This window comes from Fukomys damarensis, unplaced genomic scaffold, assembly GCF_012274545.1.
Source record: "Fukomys damarensis isolate Sample0158 unplaced genomic scaffold, DMR_v1.0_HiC HiC_scaffold_33, whole genome shotgun sequence".
Classification (NCBI taxonomy): domain Eukaryota; kingdom Metazoa; phylum Chordata; class Mammalia; order Rodentia; family Bathyergidae; genus Fukomys; species Fukomys damarensis.
Genome location: NW_022900945.1, coordinates 18,693,450 through 18,714,625, shown reverse-complemented (window position 1 = coordinate 18,714,625; position 21,176 = coordinate 18,693,450). Strand labels below are relative to the sequence as shown.

The 21,176-nt window shown below is 36.2% G+C and overlaps 1 protein-coding gene across 1 annotated transcript in view; it reads left to right on the top strand.

The window, feature by feature from the left end:
- The window catches only part of Syde2 (synapse defective Rho GTPase homolog 2), a 41,794-nt gene extending 35,102 nt beyond the window's left edge, over positions 1-6,692 (top strand). Inside the window, exons 7-8 of the mRNA XM_010636706.3 lie at positions 34-265; positions 4,412-6,692. Coding sequence (XP_010635008.1) covers positions 34-265; positions 4,412-4,902 — 723 coding nt within the window. The 3' untranslated portion in view covers positions 4,903-6,692. The remainder of the gene's footprint in view (positions 1-33; positions 266-4,411) is intronic.
- Positions 6,693-21,176: the final 14,484 nt, after the last annotated feature.

Here is a 21,176-nt window from a genome sequence, read left to right as displayed (position 1 = left end):
AAGTTCACTTTAATTTAATTTAATTTAATTTAGGCAACCCTAAAGATGTTGTTGGACCATTTGAAATTAGTGGCTTCTTATCATGAAGTGAATAAGATGACCTGTCAGAATTTGGCTGTGTGCTTTGGACCAGTGTTACTAAGTCAGAGGCAAGAGACTTCTACACATAACAACAGAGTCTTTACTGATTCAGAAGAACTTGCAAGTGCTTTGGATTTTAAAAAACATATTGAAGTTCTTCACTACTTACTCCAACTCTGGCCAGGTAAATGGTTCCATGGAAATATTTTTTAGTGATACAGGATCTGAATTACTCATTAAATATGTGATTGAAGAAAATCTTTTTTTTTTAATTTTGCTTTTTCAAATATTTATGAATCCATATCTGCTTTTTAGATTTTTTCCATTTATTTTTTCTGCCTTTGCTGATAATATTGTAGACATATAGGGGTCTGTGCACATTTTGGATTCAATCAGATCTGGATCTGAATCTTGGTTGTGCCACTTGTTGGCACTCTGACCTTGGGCAAGTTCCTAACCATCATAGAGCCTCAGTATAAAATTATTTCTAATTTTCCTGAATTACAATGCATTAATTATTTTAGACTCCTGAATCAGACTTTTTTGGATAATTGGGCTGATTTCTATATTTGGGGCCCAACATAAAGAATCTCACATGTTACAGTTTTAAGTGAGTATTTCTTTTTTCTGGAACTGCTTTAATTCTAACAAACATCACTAATTGGAACTGGAGCCATTTTATTGTAGTCACAAATGAAAACTTGCCTTCCTGGATATACTGTTAAGTTTACTATTAGTTTCTGAGTTTTTTGTCATTAACTGTATATCAGGGGTTATTGCTACTTAATAATTTTGTCATAGCCACCTTGGTCTTTGAGTTTGTGGATGAAACTCAGTTTATGTTCTTTGTCTAGAAAAATCAGGTTTAGATTTCATATTGTGTGATCTTATTTCAAAGATAAGTGTTACTGGTTTTAAAAATAATGCTGGTTTGTTGTTGTTGTTGTTGTTGTTGTTTGGTTTTTTGAGACAGCATCTCTCTTTGTAGTACAGGCTGGTCCTGTACATAGTGAGTAATACAGGCTGGGCTTGAACTTGAGGCAGTCCTCCTGCCTCAGCCTCCCAGTTGCTGGAATTATAGGCTCCACCATACTCTTTTTTTCTTTAAACGTTAAAAAAAAGTGTTTTTTTAACTAATATCTCAAATACAGGAAAAGATGGCAGAAGGATGAGAGGAAATAATAGTTTTATCCTTTAAATCACTGGTATTGGATTTAAGAAAATGTACAGTTGCTAGCCATGAGAAAATAGGTAATGATGTGCGAATGTGGTGAGACTGGACCACAGCTGGTTACTTTGGTGGATGCCGATTCATCCCCAGGCATTCAGGAGGAAGTTTCCGTGCTACATAGCTGCATATCTTATTTTTCTTTTTGGAATTTCTTCCACTCCAGAGTTATAAAGAGTTACCCACACACCACTTTTTTTTTGCTACCAGGGATTGAACTCAGGACCTTGCACTTGCGAGGCAGATGGCAGAACCACTGAGCTAAATCCCCAGCTCTTTTTGACTTTTTTTCTTTTCTTTTTTTTTTTGAGACAGGGTCTCACTACATAATTGAGACTGACCTGGAATTCACTATGTAGCCCAGGCTGGTCTTGAACTCACAGTGTTCCTCCTGCCTTAGCCTCCTGAGTGCTGGGATTACAGGTGTGCGCCACTTTGACATTTCTGTTTGAAAAATTGTGCCTTCAAATTGATTAGTTAGAACTCTAGCTTATCAGCATTAGAAGGTAAAAATCGTCCTGCCAATCGTTAATTCAAATCATTTCCCACCAAGTCCCAAATTATTTCAGATAACTTTGGGGCTGGATTGACAAATGGCCAGGGAAACACACTTCTCTTTTGACTTCTCGTGTTTTATGTTTTGTTTGTTTTATGTTATGTTTGGGTTATGTGTTAGCTTTCCCAACACTGGGACACAATACCCAGTAACCACAAGTTAAAGTAGGAGAGGTTTAATTTTATGGTTTCAGCAGTTGCAGTCTGTGGTCAGCTGGCTCCAAGGAAAACTATGGTTCATTATGAAATAAATTTTGACTCTACGGTAACTTTCTGTTTTTTCAGAAATTGAATTTTTTAGCTAAGAAAATATAACACTTGAATTTTATTTCATTAATTAATTACTTTATTTATTTTTTGGTACTGGGGATTGAACTCAGTATCTTGCGCTTGTGAAGCAGGTGGTAGAACCACTGAAAATCTCCAACCCACACTCAAATTGGTTTTAAAAATATTTTTCAAGAAAATATACAAAAATACTATTTCATAGAGTCTTGGCTAAAAACAGCCTTAAGAAACTGGCACCAAGAGAAGTCTGAGTTGGGCAAAGTGGTGCCTACCTATAATCCAGGTGCTGTAGGAGCTTGAGGGAGGAGGATTGCAAGTCCAGCCTAGGCAACTTAGACCTTGTCTCAAAACAAAAAATAAAAGGGTTAGAGATGTAGTTTAGTGTAGTTAGATGTAGTTTAGCTCTGAGTTCAGTCCCCACTACCACAAAAAAAAAAAAAAAAAAAAAAAAAAAAACTCTGGATTTGCAGGTGAATGTTAGAAAATATAGGCATGATAAGATTGTACACACAGTCAAAAAGTATGTGATTGGATCAGATCAAATGACCCGAAGGTTAGCAGTGTATCATTAATCGATTTATAAAACAACAGGCCTATAAGATCCAAATTGTATAACTGACAATATGAAACAGGGAGAAAAGGGCTAAAGGTGTAGGGGAAGTGGGAAGGGTAGGGGAAAGGAAATAAGAGAAAAAAATATGAGAAAAAGAAAAAATGGAAACAAACGCTTGTAAATAGGGAAGGGGAGGAGGGGGTGAAGGGAGGGCAGGGACAAGGGGAAAAAATGAGAACCAAGACCTGTCATGTAAAGGTACAAGATCCTAATGATGAATGTAACTGTACTGTATGCTTAAAAAGTACCAATAAACTCAATGAGGAAAAAAAACCAAACAGGCTTGATAATTTAGCAGTTAAAAACAGGAATAGCACAAAGACTAAAGGGACAAAGCAAGGAGACAGTGAAGATAAGCAGTTATATCAGATAGTGGTATAGAATATTTTATTCTGACATTAAGATCAATTTATAAAGTAAATAACCAGTTTATATTTTCTGGAAAATTTTAGATAAACTTTTTTGACTATCAATAATGATATATAATAACCATCACAAAAGTGCAATAGGTAGAAATTTTAAAAACATGCCAGTACACAATTATGAAATACTCTAATAAAATACAAGTAAAAATTAATGGTCTGAATATAACTAAGTCTCAAAAATGAGAATAAGCAAGTTTATATAGTTTTTTACTTGTCTTATTTTGTACAATAATAAACAAGCATTCAATCAATGTTGTAGGTTGGTGTGTTGTCACCAGTTTATACTTTTATCTTAATGAGGGGAAGTATAGAAAGAGGCATTTATTAACAGACAGTAAATAAGCAAAAAAAATTCATATGCCTAACAGCTATGCCTGCATTTCAGATTAAGTCAATTTTATATGGAGAAGAGGCTTAAATATTTTGTTCAGTATATACAAGAGTGAGCAGTAAAGCCAAAATTTGGTATAAAATGTTTTTCTCTACAGTAACCCTCTATATGGCTAATACAGTGTCAGATATAATATGACTTATATTAAAAAGAAAATAGTCTTAAATGTTGTTTGGTATTGTTAAATATTTAACCAGGTTGGGAAAATAAAATATCTGTACTATTTACAGGCAATAAATGAAGACTATTAGTAGCTAATGCTGTATAATCAAACTCAGGTAACAGATGGTTAAGTCTAGTCTTTGTGTACTTAATCCAGATGAACTTTGGGCTGCTTAGTAAATTATGACACTGCTGCTAATTGCAAAAAGCCCACTTAAGGTCAGAACTTTTGGAGTAATCACATTAGATGCCTTTGCCTCATTTAGTGTTTGCAGACAATGGAATTTTTGTTTTGTTTGTACACCAACATGCCTTGCCTGCTTTTTCGCTGTAGCCTTTAATTTAGGAAAAGCTACCAGCTTAGCTACTGTTTGAATTATAGCTAGATAATTAACTTGCACAGAAAATTAATCAACATTGGCAATTTGATTTATTTGGGGACATTTTGATATAGCATGAATTGGCACCACTGAATATTCTGCTAGCTTCTACGCCTAATCTTGATTATGTCTGGTAATAGAAAAAATAATTATGGAATGCTTCCATTTGATAGTATGCATGTTCTTGTTTTAATGCATGTTTGTAGTTGATTGCGAAATGGTTTTTCTTCTGTTTTTTAAGACCAATTGGATTCCTGTCACTAAAACACATTTACTGTTGATTTCTAGTGCAACATTTAACTGTGAAAGAATCAGCAAACACTTTGTTCCCAGAGCAGTCATCTTCTCTGAACTATCTGAGGCGGAAGAAAGAACGACCTCACATGTTAAATTTGAGTAGTACAGATTCATCAGGAGTACTTAGGCCAAGGCAGACCAGATTAGACAGTCCACTTAGCAATCGTTATGCGGGAGACTGGAGCAGCTGTGGAGAAAACTACATTTTAAATAAAAAAGTAAATTTAAATGATGTGGATTATGATGATGTACCTTCAGAAGATAGAGAAGATTATAGCAAAATGGATGGATCAGAAGTGATGCTTGAACAGCCAATTTCCACATCCAGAGAGTGCACATTTCAGTCATATTTGACAATGCAGACAATTGAGTCTACAGTGGATCGAAAAGTTAATCTCAAAGATCTACAAGAGAGTATTGATACTTTGATTGGCAATCTGGAACGTGAGCTCAACAAAAACAAACTTAACATGAGTATTTGAAATTGAGGGATTTTATCTGGTTTTTAATAATGTCTTAAAGTTTCATATTACTCCTCATTTTCTTATACCTCTCATGGTGTTTTTTAAAAAAATTTTTTAGTCCTGAACCTTCAATTAATTTCTAGTAAGTTCATATGATTCAATTAGAGACACTATCCAGTAATATAATTTCTACTAATCTTGTGAGAAAATTTCTCTAGGGGTAAAGGTAACTGGACTTTTTGAATATTTTAATAAACCTTGCCAGTTCTGTGGAGGTAACTTTCTAATGCACTTATAAGGTTCAGGTAAGTTATTAGCTCAAGGTTTTATATTTTATAGGAACTGCTTTTCTGTAGCTGAGACAGACGTTCCTTTTAGGAATAAGTTGTTCCAGAGGAACATTGCAGCTGCCCAGTCTGACTTGCAGTAGGAATCCTTATACACCGCAATATCATGTGGTCTCATTTCATTTGCAATGCAAAATGCTGCTATAAGAAAACCTTTTTATAAATAAAAGTAAAATTATACAAATAATGTATTCTGTATTAACATTCAGTAATTATTTAAGCTTATGCAAATTAAATATTTTTATAATCCTGAAAATATGTGTATATTTTAAGTGCATATATGTATAGGTATTAAAATGAGAGGAGGGGTTGACTGTAGAATCACATGTACTTTTTTTTTTTGTTACTGGGGATTGAGCTCGGTACCTTGTGCTTGTGAGGCAGGCAGTGGCACCACTGTCACATGTACTTTTTAAGATATATATGTCATAGGACCAACATTATTAGCTAAAAATGTCTTTTTCAGGGAAAGGACATTTAAGTTAAAGGAAGATTTACATAAAAACACTTGAATAAAAACACTCTAGAAGCATCTGAGTAGAAATAATAGACTCTCTTTTTGATTTATAGATAGTCACAGTATTCTCTGTGAAAAGTCATCTTTTAAAGTGACAAAATCCTTCTTTAACTGATAAAGTGACAAGCTTTCTGCACTAGTAACTTAGATTTGAACTTTCAACTCTGCTATGCATTCTTGAATTTGGTGATGGTGTTAAATATTTATTTTAATAGCACATTTATAATGTTGACTTTATAATTACCCCCTTTGTTTCTAAAGAAATCATCTTGCCAGCATATTACATGGCACTGATTTTTTAAAAGTAATTTATTTGGACTAAATACATCTGTAAGTTCTCATAGCTATCACAGCAGTATTTGAAGATGTAAGTTTGGAAGACTTAAAATTGGAATGTATTTTTTAAACATACCTACAGAATGTGTAATTTTAAAATTATAAATAAAATTTAAATTACTAACTTTAAGGTATAACTGCTGTTTAAAAAACTGACTTCCTCATGTTTTTCTAAATATGATAGTATTGAACTATTTCCAAGCAATACACATTGGTAAACAGAGCACCTTATTTTGAGAGGCCATCAATGAAAATACAAGTATCTTTTTTATATGAAATTTTCATTTTTTAAAGCTTTTTTAATGATTTAGAATAAAAAACAATAACAACAACAACAAAGTGATAGGTGTATGTCATGAGTAAACAAGACAGTACTGTTGGAACCAGGCATGGGAGGATCGTCAAGAGTTTGAGGCCAGCCTGAGCTGCACAGTAAATTCAAGTCCAGGCTGACCTACATACTACTGCCTCAAAAAATATAAACCAAAAAAATTTTTAAATATACTGTTAAAAGTTTTGTGAGAATATGTTTTCTTCCTTTTGTTTATTGTATCATGCATATTATATGAATTGAAAAGTTCTTCCAGAAATATAAAAATTGTATTAAAAGATTATAACCTTAGTGTCATGCTGTTGTCATAATTATTTTAAGGATCTTTTAATAATCTTAAACATTATCCATTAAAGTATGTATAATAATATTTATTGGTCCAAAGTTGAATTTTCTAGAATCTGAAATGCTTTAAAGACCATACTTGTATTACTGTATTTTATTTTGAATGAAAATAGTTCTTAAAATTAATCACTGCCAATTTAGAGAATTCTAAACATTATTTGTTGTCTGAGTCACTGAGTGGTAATGATAAACAATCTGTTATAAACTGCCGCTTTCAGAAATACTGAATAAGTTTAAATGTCTTCATTTTAAGTGGTCTTTTATTTCAAACCTTTTCAAGTTTGTATACCTGCTTTTTATAATTTTTGGAATCTCCCTACACAGACTGTCATTACTACTTTCTGAGCAGCCAGCTTTGATGTTTGAAGATTTAAAAGTTTTGATTTTAGTTCATATACCTGAGTAAAAATTCTGAACAATTCGGACAAAATAAAAAGTGCTCCTGTCTGCCATCCACAGTTTGTTTCTTAGAGCTAATAGAATGTTTATTGCTGCTGTTCCTAAGCAGGATTTGTTGATTGTCCACTGTGAATGCATTTTTGGTTACCTTTATAACTTTAATTAGTAAAATCTTTGTTTCTTGATCCATTGAATTTAAACAGTGTGTTGTTTAAAAGAGGAAATGGCCAGCTCTGTACTTTCAACTTTAAATCACCTCATTTCTGTAAATCATACTGTTTAGGTTATCACTGTTAATGGATGTTTATTATTTTGGGGATCTATACTTCACTTATATTTTCTGTTTATATATTGATTTCAAAAACTGCAAATTAGGACAGGGGTAGAGCTCAGTGGTGCTGTACTTGCCTGGCAAGTGCAAGGTCCTGAGTTCAATTCCTGGTACTGGAAAAAAACAAAACAAAACTGCAAATCAGTAACTAGTTATTGTACTGTAGTATGTAAAAGTATTCACAGTAACCAGGTGATTTATCTCTTTCTGCATATCTGTACCCTTTATATCTTTTCTGCATACCCATACCCTTTATATCTACCCCCCCCCATACTGGGATTGAAATCAGGACTTTGTGCCTTCAGCAGATGGCAGCACCAGCACCACTGAGGTAAATGCCTGGCTCCATCTTTGTATCTTTTTTTATTTTTATTTTATTTTTTGGTATGGGGATAAAGTGGTGGTACCACTGAACTAAATGTCCGGCCCCCGTCTTTGTATCTTTAAGTCTATGCTCATTTAAGCAAAATGTTTCAAACATAAAGGAATAGCTTCTTTTCTTTTATAGTCATAATTCTCCAAATCATGCCATTTGTTATTTGCTTCATAATTGGGTCATGGCTTTCACTTATTTTTATTTTTTCTGGAATATATGATTGCAAATACTTTAACTTATTTATTTATTTTTTTAAAATTTAATAGTCTCACTATGTCGTTGAGACTGACCTGGAACTCACTGTGTAGCCCAGGCTGGTCTCGCACTTGCAGCAATCCTCCTGCCTCAGCCTCCCGAGTGCTAGGATTACAGGGGTGCCCCACCACACCCGGCTTTCACTATAGAGTTCTTTCACCTCTTTGGTCAGGCTGATTCCTAGGCAGTTTTAGTTTTTAAAGCTATTATTAGTGGAATTTTTTCCTGCTTTCTTTCTCAGCAAGTTTGTTATTGGTGTGTAGAAAGACTATTGATGATTTTGCCTGTTGATTTTGTATCCTGCTACTTTGCTAAATTTGTTTGTCAGATCTAAATTCCTTTGGGTGGGGTCCTTAGTCTTTTAAGTATTGGATCAAACCATCTTCAATAGTGCAAATTTGACTTCCCCTTTTTCTACTTGTATCCCTTTTATTTCTTTCTCTTGCCTAAGTGTTTTGGCTAAAATTTCCTATACTAAGATGAAGAGTGGTAAGAGTGCATGTCCTTGTTCCTGGCTTTAGAGAAAATGTTTTCAGTTTTCTCCAGTTCTATATGATTGCTATATAACCTTTATTATGTTGTAGTACAATCCTTTCTGTACCTACTTTCTTTAGGGCTTTTATCATGAAGAGATGTTGATTTTTTTTTTTTTTTTGTACCGGGGATCAAACTGGGGACCTTGCTCTTGCAAGGCTGGTGGTGGCAACACTGAGCTAAATCCCCAGCTAGATGTTGAATTTTGTTGAAGATTTTTTTTCTGTATCACTTGAGAGAATAATGTGATTTTTATCCTTGATTCTATATTTTCCTTGATTGTATTTATTGGGTATGTTAAGCCTGATTTGTGTATGTTGAACTATTCTTGCATCTCTAGAATGAAATAAATCTGCTCATGGTGTTTAAAAAAAAATAAAAAATCTATGGAGGAGAAGTAATAAAGATAGTGAGAAATGATTGGATTGTGCATACATTTTGAAGTGGGACCCAAAAGAATCCGCCAGGACTGTTGGGGAGTGAAGCCTAGCAGCTTACAAGATTGCTATCAAATGAGATTGAAATAGCTTTTTCATATTTTTAAATGAGTCTCTCACATTAAATATTATAAATATGGTAGATATCAAATATCTTGATATTCTGTTGCCTAGTAACACTAGTGCTTTTGTAGTTGTGATGATTCTCTGACAGTCAGTATCAGAAGCAGAAAGCCTATGTCATTGTATATTGTCCACATAAATGTCTTTGGGAAATTTCAGATGTCTAGCTTAATATTAGGGAATCTGAGACTTTTTTTCTTTTTTTGCGGTAACAGTGATCGAACTCGTGACCTTGTGTTTGTGAGGCAGGCACAGTGCCATTGAGCTAAATCCCCAGCCCATTATTAGGGAACCTAAAGAAACAGATTTGGGTAGTGCCATGGTTCTGAAAAGAATTTTGCTTTTGGACCAGAGGATGGATTTGTAGGTTATGATTCTGTAATTTTAAAACATTTTTAGGTGCTTTGATATGATATAATTATGTTTAAGGATAACAAGTCCTAAGTACTTTAGTATGAGGAGAAATATTCTTTTGCCCTCATCCCTGTTTCAGATTTTGGATTCATTATGGTTCATAAGTGTTACAAGTCAGAGTTCTTGGTTGCATTCTGACTTAGCAAAAAAAAACTGACTGGCTACGTCATGCAGATACTGAATGTATTGAAAAAAAGTATGTCAGATGCAACACTGTTTTGGGGTGCTGGCCAAGTTTTATATCTTGGTCTAGGTAGTGTTTTCATAGGTGATGACATATACCAAGTGTCATCGTTTAAGATTTGTGGCCTTTATAAGTTATTCAATTTTTTAAAAGTTTATTTTTCAAAAAACATTGTTAAACTGAAGAAATAGACTTGGGAAATAGGCAGAAATGCAGATAGGCTAAGTGGACAGAATGACGGCAATCAAGATCATGTCTGGCTGGACATGGTGGCGCACGCCTGTAATCCCAGCACTCGGGAGGCTGAGGCAGGAGGATCGCTGAGAGTCAGAGACCAGCCTGGGCTACACAGTGAGTTTCAGAGCAGTCTGAACTACATAGTGAGACTCTGACTCAAAAAACCAAAACCAAAAAAAAAAAAAAAAGGATCCTGGTTGTGCCGCTCCTTTGTTACCACTGCCACCACACATGGCACCATGGCCACCTTTGGAATTAATTATCAGACATCTTTTTCTACATGATGCTTGGCTCAAGGTCTCTTAAGCATCAGATTGGATCCCGGCCCAGCCCTGTATCTCTCCTATCAAAGGTATGAGTGCTATATGTCCTGAAACTGAACTTCAGTTTATTCCTGCTAGCATTGTAGTCTAAGCCACTATCACATCAGTTCCTTCCTGTTTTACCCCCACTATCACTCCTTTCCATCGTCCCCATCCAGTCTATCCATAGAAACCAAAGTGACCAGGAAAAAGACCAAATCATTTCGCAGACCTTTCCTGGCCCCAATCTCTAGCAACCTCGAGGGGCTCATCCCTGTCTGGTGGTCTTTGCACTTGCCCTTCATTCCCTGTGTCTGGAAAGCTGTGAGCCCACTTAAGTATGCAGCTACTTTTTGTCATTGCTGTCTCCACTCAAATGTTGCTTCAAAGAGGCTGTCTCTGAAAGCCAATCGGTATCCTGCTCTGAGAATTAAGGAGGAGAAGAATTTGGGGATTTCCTAATGGCATTCAGCTTTAGACATAACTTCGGTACATGTTTGCATTTATACCAGATTTTAAATTGAAAATTTAAAAACAATATCCACACGCCTTGTGACTGTCATGTTGCCATGGCTTATTTTTATCAAGGTGTTTTTATCTGAAACTACCTTGTTTTATTTATTACCTATGTTTGTCTTTCTAGACAGTAATCCAGTGTGGGAGGGACCTCATGTATGTAGTTTATTGCTGTATGTCTAGGGAATATAAGTAGAAGATGCTCAATTGTCAATAAATGAATGTAAAGGGGTACTTGGAGAATGATTATCCTTTTGTTAAGGACCAAAGACTGTAATACACAATTTTTGTATTTTAAAAATTATTCACTCCTGAATAATAAATTATTTGTGTTAAGAAAGTGTTAATCTTTTTATCTTAAAAATGGGTCCTTTTGTGGAATTAGAGTGGTCTTGGGAAAATTAGTGACTTTAAAAGTTAGTGTGATTGAGTAATTGTTTTAGTAAGTTTTTGTTGTAGAATAGAAAGAGGGCAGGGGATTTAGCTCAGTGGTTCTGCCACCTGCCTCGCAATGGCAGTGACCTGAGTTTGATCCCCGGTACCAAAAGACAAAAACAAAAACAAGAGGTACTTAACATCTATAAGAAAAACGGTCTATCTCACCGCAAGAAAGGAAGATCTCAAAACATTTTATTAAAATGTATAATTTATTTCTTTATAAAAATGGTGAACAAAATGTCTTAATTTTGATCTGGTTTTCTAGAACATGCATTTTCTCTAGAACTGGAAAAGCCAATTTTTACTTTATTAAAAGAAAGTATTTTCATAAGCTTGAATGCACCCAGTAGATAGAATTTTTGCTTATTGAATAGCAAAGAAGTTACTTTGGAAGACTGGTACTATATTTGATATTTTTATTTTTTCCTGTGTGTCATGTGTAAGTTTTAAACAAATGAGAAAAAGACCTTTTAAATACTGCCCATGGATTGGATTAACTTCATTCTTATTTACTTGATAAATAATAAGCATTCGGCATGCTTTTAAGTCATTTGAGATAATCTTACTGGTTTGCTTGTTGGAGGTTAAGTGTAGTGAGTTTGGTGTTGATTTCAATATTCTATGTACAGTACTTTGGAAATTACACACTTGAAAAATAAAACTTCCCCGGGGGGTTTAAAATTCCAATTGTAGAAAAGTACAATGGATGACAAATCAAGTCAGGGGAAACACCTTCATCTTGGACATTTTTTGTAAAAGTTATGAAACACATCTGCCTCTTATATTTTTTTCTCAGCTACAAATACTGAACAATGACCCCTTGTTCTTGACCTATGCTCAAGAAGTGTGATACAGTTTTCAAGTCTGTTTGTGCCTGTTCTTGCCTAACTTCACCCTGTGGCCATCATAAAATTCACTCTTTAACCTAAATGCAATTCTGAATCATTAGCTGACTGAGAAGTGCTTGTCTAAACTGGTAGATGTCAGCACTTCATTGAAGTAAGAGAGCTTTTCAGTATTTTCTTAATTGGTATCTACATGTATTACATTAAAATAAAATTTAAAAAAGAAATGTCAGTGCATAGCATCTGTCCAAAGGTATGAAAATCTATGATTTGTTTTCCACATCAAAATTAACCTGTGAAGCCAAGCAAGCTATGCATAAAAAGCTGAATAGATCTTTTCACCTCAACATTTTATTATAAACATTTTCAGATACAAAGAAAATTTGAACATTGTATCTACCACCTATAAGTGTAAGTATTTTTCTGTGTTTGCTTGATCATATCTATTATCTGTCTTAAATTTTGGTGCATTTCAAAGTAAGTTCTGGGCATCAAAATACTCCATAATGTCATGGAGAGGGTGAGTTAATGTGACTTTGTATGACTATAACCTCTAAAAGAGTTACATAATATGTGAACTCAGGGTTTACTAATTAGATCCAACAATATCTGAAAAGCAGTGAATATTTTGGGTGTCTTATTCTTTCCATTTTACTGTGAGCTATCCTAGACTTCTGCCACTCAGTCTTCACAATTTCTACTATATTCAAGAACCACTTGTAATATTTTCATTTCTCTAAGAAATCTTTTTAAAATTAAATAATTTATAGGGTAAAACTATATTGCTGCATAAGTGGAAAGCCAGTATCACTTTTTTGTAAGCAGTGTTTTTCCTTGTACACCAAAATAAATTCATAGCTATTAAGATACGTATGACCCAATCACATTTCCTTTTTCATGTTGTTTTCTCTTACATTTTCAACCCTCCCTACCAGAATATGTTCCTCTGAACTACTGCTGTCTTTAACGTAAGATGGTAGGAGACCAGTCACATACTTTTTTCTTCCTAAAATTAGAACCAAGAAATCAGTGTGTAAGGCTGTGAGAGTGAAGCCAGAGGTGCGGTGGAGACCCTAGGAAGTGAGATGCCAGGAACATGAAACATCTGCTGAGGAAAGCCACAGGCAGAGAGTGGACCCACACCAAGAGAGGAAACATGGGCTGCACTTGACACCACTAGGGTCAGGGTTTCCCATTCCCTTTGGACTTCACATCTCAGCACAGCCTACCCCAGGTGCTAGACGCAGAGCCGTAGGATTTAACATTTCCCCTGCTGGGTTTCAGTCTTGGCTTCATTCTGATTTCTGTCTAATTTCCTATTCCTCCCTTCTGGACTGGGAATGTTTACTCTCTCATTGTATGGTGGAAGTATTTCACTTCCTCTTTGATTTTTTACGAGGACTCAGATACGAATTTGCCTTGCGTCCAAGAGGAAACTTTTGAGTTTGAACTTTTCAGCAATGCTGGAGTTGTTAAGACTTTGGCAACTTTTAGAGATAGACTAAATGTGTTTTGTGTAATGAAATAGATATGAGTCTTTTGGGGGGCAGGGGGTGGGATGTTACGGTTTAGATCTGGTGTGTTCCCCAAAAGACTCACGTTTGGAGTTGGGCCTGGTTCAAAGAGGAGAGTCGGGCAAGCATGACTTGGAAGAGTGTATTCTTGTCCCTGGCTTCTCCCTTTTCTCTCTGCTTCCTGGTCAACAAGCTGTTTCTGCCCAGGAGCTGACCAACCATAGACTGGACCCACTGAAAGTTGTGCCAAATTAAACTTCCTTTAAGATGCAAATGCTAGGTATTTTGTCCCAGCAACAGGGAAGTGGCTCATACACCTACTTGAGAAGTGGAGAAAGATGTACAAGATACCATCCCCTAACAACTCCTATTCCTCTTACAATGACCAAGTGTTGTAAAATGAACTTTGCTGTAGGAACCAGACTATGAGTTTATACTGATCCAGGCGCGAATGAGGATGAAAGACAAAAGACAAAGATAGTTTGGAAGAGGAGCTCAGGGGACTCCTGGTGGACGAAGAGCCCTGAACTGGTAGTGCTCCTCTCTTTTACTAGGTTCACATAATGAAGCAAGCAAACATGTGATCCAAGGTTCAGGGAAAGTTCATCAGGTTCTCATAATTTGCAGATTGCACCTGAGTGTGTATTTTCTCTAATCAGACTTCAGCTGCAGCTGACTATCCTTGAAGATAGCTGGCACTGGCTTGCCAGGCATAGCCTGAGGGAGGAACAACTTGCTATCTCCTCTCTTATGTCTCAAGGAGACGTTAACCCAGGCGTTGGTCTTTACACTTGGTTCTCCACTCTTTGGGACCCTTCTGTTGATGGAACAGGAAATAAAAATGGTGAACTGCATACTGAGGCCAAAACCAACATTTATATTTTTCAGGCTATTGCTAGGCAGTGGCTTGCGTGGGTCACCCCAATAAATTTGTCAAGTGGGAAAAAATGTGGCAAGTTCTCACCTCGTGACAGACACTTTCCTTCTCAGGGCCCTGTGGCCATGTGCAAGGACTAACTGCTTTGAGCCTTACATATCCCAACCAAATTTTGTTTTTTGTTTTTTGTTTTTTCCTTCTCCTGGCCCAACGGTGCCTGCCTCCTTCTCTCTACCTCCAGGGAAAACTTGCTTTCCATTCAATTCTATAGTCTCATCTGAAACTATGGTCTCCAATCACTTGATTAAAATAGTAGGGAGCAAATGCTGTTAATATTTATTTGTACTTTATTTTAAAAGGGGGTGTATTAAATCCTTTTCAAGACTATTCCTAAGGAAGTGTCAGAGGAACTCAATTTCTCTTGGTTCTTTCTGCTAACGAGTCCCTTGCTTCTGCTGGTTTCATGTCAAGTTCACTTCTGACACACTAATTGCTTCTGTGTTAGCCAGCAACCAAGGAACAGTGATTAAGCTGTTAACAGGTATATTCCTAACACATTTACACGGAACCCACATCGCAAATGGTTTGTTTGGTTTCTAACAAAGCACCTGCTTGAAATTTTATATGAGTAGCAATTGCATATGTAAATTACATTAAATGTGCATACAAAGTTCCTAGACTAACCGAAACAACTTTGGAGGAAAAAAGAAATATCGAAGGAGCAATACTATCTGATTTTAAGTTGACAGATAAAGTGACAGTTACTAAAACAGTGTGGTCTTAGCATCAAGGTAGACAAGGCAACAGAATATAGTAGAGTTCAGAAATAGACACACATATGGATAACTGGTTTTTGACAAAAACAATTCACTGGAGAAAGTCTAATCTTTTCAACTTTTCAACAAATGATGCTTCGGCAATTAGCTGTTTTATGCAAAAATAAAGTACTTTGATATATATTTCATATCATATGTAAAAATTAACTCTAAATGGATCACAGACCTACAAGAAAACCTAAAAGGATTAAACTTCTAGAAGAAAACCTTGGGTTATGCAAAGATATCTCAAGTCACCAGACATCATCTGTAGAAAATAAAATGATGGCTGGATATGGTGGTACACACTCTGGGAGGCTGAGGAAGGAGCATCACAAGTTTGAGCCCAGCCTAGGCAATATAATGAGACCCTGTCTTAAAAAAAAAAAGAAAGATAAACTGAACTTCATGAAAACTAAAAGAAAACAACAACAACAACAAAAAACAAAACTTTTTTCACTTGTATATGTTAAAAGAAAAAGAAAATAAACCATAGATTAGGAGTATATGTTTGCATATATCAAATAAGTGCTTACATCTTGAATTTATAAAGAAGTCTTAAATCTCAGTAATATAAAAAGACCCCTTCCAAAATGAACAAAATATGTGCATGTTTCATGAAAGGAGATATATGGAGGACAAGTAAACATGTAAAATAAGCTCAACATCAGGCATTATGGAAATAGAAATTAAAACCACAAGGAGATACCTGTACATCAGTAAGAATGGCTCAAATTTTCAAAGACTCACCATACTGTGAAATGACACCATTTTGAAAATGTTTGGCTATATTTTAAAAAGTGAAACATATCCACACTAATAATCCAGATATTCTATTTCTAGATATTATCCCCAGCTCCACACCCACCCCAAAGAAAATGTGCCTAAGGAAGGGAGCTGCATAAGCAAATGGAAGGATAGTTGATGAGAGACAGATTGCTATGGGTCTGGGGTGTCATTACTGGGATTTTGGCTTTTGGTCTAAGTTAAATGTATAGTTGTTGGAGAGCTTTAAGAAGAGGAGCAATATCTAACTTAAGTTTTACACAAATTACTTGATGTGCTATTAAGCGTAGACTGAAAGGGCCAAGTTCAGAAGCTTAACATTTATTCATAGATTTTTGTAACATAAATGGCAGATGATGGTGTTTATCCAGGGCATCATGATGAAAAATTAAAAAGTGTTCTGAATCTGGCTATTTGAAGCTAGTAATGACAGGATTTGGTAGTTTTTAAAACAATTTTTTCTTTTTTTTTTCCCAGTGTATCATCCTATGTAAGATGTTATTAAACTGAGAAAGTAGACATGATTTTAAAGAAACAACTGTCCATTAAAAGTATTTCTAAAATGTAGAGGGAAAAAAAGTATGTCCACAAGAAGTTACACAGAAATTATCATCCCAGACCAATTTTTAGTAGCCCCAAACTGGAAACAGCCTAAATGTCCATCAGATGAATTGTGGAATTTCCACACAGTGAGTGACATACTACTCAGAAATAAAAAGTAGCGTACGATTGAGTTCCACAACATGAACAGATTTCAAAAGAAAAAGAAACCAGAGAAAAATGAGTAAACAACCTATGATATTGCACTTACATAAAATTCTAGAAAATGCAAACAAATCTGTAGTGTCAGAAAACAGATCGGTGATTCACTGGGAATTGGGGGAGGAGGCTCTAGAGGGACCTATTAAAAAGGAGCATGAAGAAAATGAGATGATAGATACGCATATTCATATCTGCATGTGTATGTTAAAACATATCCAGTTGTATACTTAAGTAGATAGCATTCTATCTAAATCATACCTCAGTGACTATTAAGTGTTTATATGTGAGGTTTATGTAGAAGCATAATATTGTGGGCGAGAGCATAAGCTCTGGAGACCGTTGTGACTTGTTCCTTGCTCTGTCACTGAATGGCATTTAGGCTGTAGCTCAGTGGTAGAGCACTTATATCAGCTTTTGGTTCATTCCTCAGTACTCTGATCAAACAAACACGCTGAAGGTGGTAAAGAACTTGTCTTGTCTTTACACACTTTTCTTTTCCCTTTCCATTTATCAGAAGTAGACATAACTGACACTTTTATGACTATATTTCCTCTCATGAAAGAGAAATATGAGTATGTACACATTGGTAAGATACATATACACACACAGTTTTACACAACTGGGGTCATATATATATCGTACCATTCTCCTTTCCATTGATAACTTGGGATTTAACTTCCTTGACAGAATGAACAAAGGAATATTATTGCTCCTCCCAACTGAAGAGTAATCCCTTGTGTGAAGGCACATCTTAGTTACTTTTCTTGTTGCTGAGACAAAATATCCACTCCCCAAAGTTAAAGGAGGAGAGGTTTATTTGGCTCACAGTTTGTACAGGTTTTAGTCCATAATTGGCTGGCTCCAAGGTAGGGTGGCATGGCAGAGAGTCATCGCAGAAGAGAAACAGTGGCAGCCATAAGGCAGCAAAGCAGTGAAGTATCAAGCAACAGGCTACAAGCAGAGACCCTCTTTCTGTTCCTTGTATCTTATCCAGGTTACCCACTCACACCCGGGCTGGGGCAGCCTTAGTCATAGCATTACACCATGAATTAATCCCAGCCTCACGTCCTTGATCCCAATAGCACACATCCTGGATCCAACCACCTCCAAAAAGCCCCACCTATGACCACATGAGGCTTTGGGGGGACATCTAGATACAAGCCATAACAGCACATAATGTATTTTGCTGTTTCATATTGGTGGACAGACATGTAGACTCTTTCCACACACGAGCCTGTTGTTTGGTGGGGGGAGAGAATTTCTATTTGCCTTATGTCTAAGAAACTGTAAACTGCTTTTGCTTTCCTGAGAAAGATATGTGTAAGGAATATATTTTCAAGCTAGCTCTTTGATCCAAAAGCGCAAGAATTTTTTCCTTTCCTGCTTTCTAAATCACACTTTTTATTACGTGTTTCTTCAGATTTAGATCTTCTCCACATAAGGATAGTAAACTAATAAGTAGAACCTACTGAAATTTCCCACCAACTTGAAATGTTCATGAAATTTGTGTTAAGCTGAATAATGGCCCTAGCAATATCCATGCTCAAATCCCCGGGGTCTGTGAATGTTACACTAATGACAAAAGGATTTAACAGATATAATTAAGGGCTTAGAGATGGGGAGATTTTCCTAGGTTTCCCAGATGGACCCTAAATGTAATTATAGAAGAGTCAGAGGGATCATGGAAGGGAAAAGACACTGTGAAGATGGACAGAGATGAAAGGGTACAGCTGTGAGCCAGGGCATACCAGCCACCCCCGCAAGCTGGCAGAGGTAGGGAGCGGATGTTCCACCACGGCCACCAGAGGAAGCAGCCCTGCTGACACCCAGCTTTTAGCTCTGTGAGACTCCGTTTAGACTCATGGCCCCTAGGACAGAAAGGGAGCAGATTTCCATCATCTTAAGCTGCTGCATTCATAATAATTAGTCAGTAGCTCTGTTCACAAAGTTCTGTACTTAATTTTTGCCGATTTTCAATTTGTTACTTGTTATTACATTTGTTAATTGCTTTTCTTTCAGTGAATGTTTTGCAAACAATAGAACGAAGTTGTATATTTATAACCAGTGGTTAAAAATAAGTTTACAATGGCCATTTATGATATAAATATGAGCTTGCTTACCTCATAAACTCACCTGTTTCTTGCCTTTTCTATACCCACTCTCGCTGCACCCAAATCCTAGGCCCTTACTTGGATATGGTCTGATGTCTTTGCAATGCGGCTTCCCTTTCGGGGGCTCCTCCCTTCCCTCCTAACCCAGTGGGGAAAAATTTTTGTCCTACAGTGGACATTTAGTAATGTCTGGAGCTATTTCGTATTGTCATACCTAAGGAAGAATACTGACATTTAGTATGTCGAGGCCAGCGATGCTGTTAAACACCCTGCAAAGCAGAGGTCAGTGCCACAATGAAGAAGCATTTGGCTCCAAAGATCAACAGTATCTAATTAAGAAACCCTATTTAGTCCCTCCATGCCCAGCTCCACTTACCTAATTCTTAAGGCCTTGCTCCAGAAAACTCTTGCTCAGAAGCAGCTCTCTTAGAACTGCTTCTTGGGGTTGCTAGGGCTCCTTCTCTCCCCTCTTCTACCTCTGGTTGTGCACCCATCCTGTTCCAGTCATAGCAGGTCATTCTCACATGAGGCTGAGACCCTGAATTCCTGCTCCAAGTACATGTTCTTTAGGGGTAGTTAAAAGCCTGAATAAAGCAGCCCAAGTATTTTCAAATTTAGAGCACTGATTTGCAAATGCTTGTAAATTTTCATCGCTTAATAAAAGAAATACACTTCAGCAAGAATCTTGATGTTACAAAATATTCAAATTTATGAGAAATTTGAGCCAGGGATTTAGCTCTCTGTGGTCCCTCACAAGTACAAGGTCCTGAGTTCGATCCCCGGTACCAAAAAAAATTTTTTTTCTGTAATATCTTTATTTTTTATTGTGTGAGTTGTTTTAGCTGTCTTGAACAGATCAAAAAAATCTAGCTTCATTTCTTTTTACAAAAGTGTTTGCTTAAAAAATTCAACCAAGTCAGGAGTGGTGGTGCCTGCTTGTATTCCAGCACTCTTGGTGGCTGAGACAGAAGGATCTCAAGTTTGAGCAGAGCAACTTAGCTACTTAGCAGGACCCCGTCTCAAAATAAACATGCATACATATATATGTAGGGCTGGGATGTAGTTCAGTACAAAGGCTGTAGGTTCAATCTCCAGAAACACACACACACTCACACACACAATGGGACGATACCTCTGTATCGTAAAAGTAAAAATCACCAGAACTCCAAACATGCAAATGGATGGTGAGGTTACATGTTGGTGATCTTCTCAGACATCTCACGGGCCATAAAATAGATAATAGTTGTATGTATGATGTTTTATAAAAAAGGAGCCATGGGGCCTGGGATTTAGCTCAGTGGTTCTGTCAACTGCCTTGCAAGCATAAGGACCTGAGTTCGATCCCAGGTACCAAAAAATAATCATAAAAATAAAATAAAAAGGAGCCATATATGTACTCTTTTGATATTTACTTTTTTTTTTTTTGTACTGGGGATCGAACTCAATACCTTGCACTTGCAAGGCAGGCGCCAGAACCACTGAACTAAATCCCTGGCCCTGTCATTTACTTTTTAAAAAGTATTTGTATCATATCTTTCCTAATCAGTACATCATCATTTGAATGGATTTATGCTATTGTCTTTCCTAGTTCTTTAATGACTAACACAACTGGTCCCCACCGATGGACATTTCGATGATTTCCAATCACTCACCACCATAAACAGTGCTGGCAGGAGCAGCCCTGTGCCTTAGTGAGACGTGAAGAAGGCAGAGGAGACTTGGGACTACACTCAGCTCTGCAGTGTAACTTTAAGTGCCTCAGTTTCTCATTAATAAAATAAAAATAATTCTAATACCTCATATTTGACAAGAGAAGTATGAGGATTAGATAAGTTATATATAACTTATCTAGAATATACTGTCCCATAAAAGTTATATATTATTATAACATCTTTTCATTTGACAGATATATGGCTTGCAAATATTTTTTTCCTAGTCTGCAATTCTTAATCCTTAGCAAGGCCTTTGGCACACAAAAGCCATTTGAAATCAGGTTTTATGATTCACACTTTGGGTATCAAACTTAAGAGCTTTTCATCTAGTTTTGTGTCTTGATTTTCTCTGATATATTTTTCTAAAAGTTTTATAGTTTATGGCTGGGAAGGAGCTCAGTGACAGAGTATTTGCCTAGTACACGAAAGGCACTGGTTTCAATCTCCA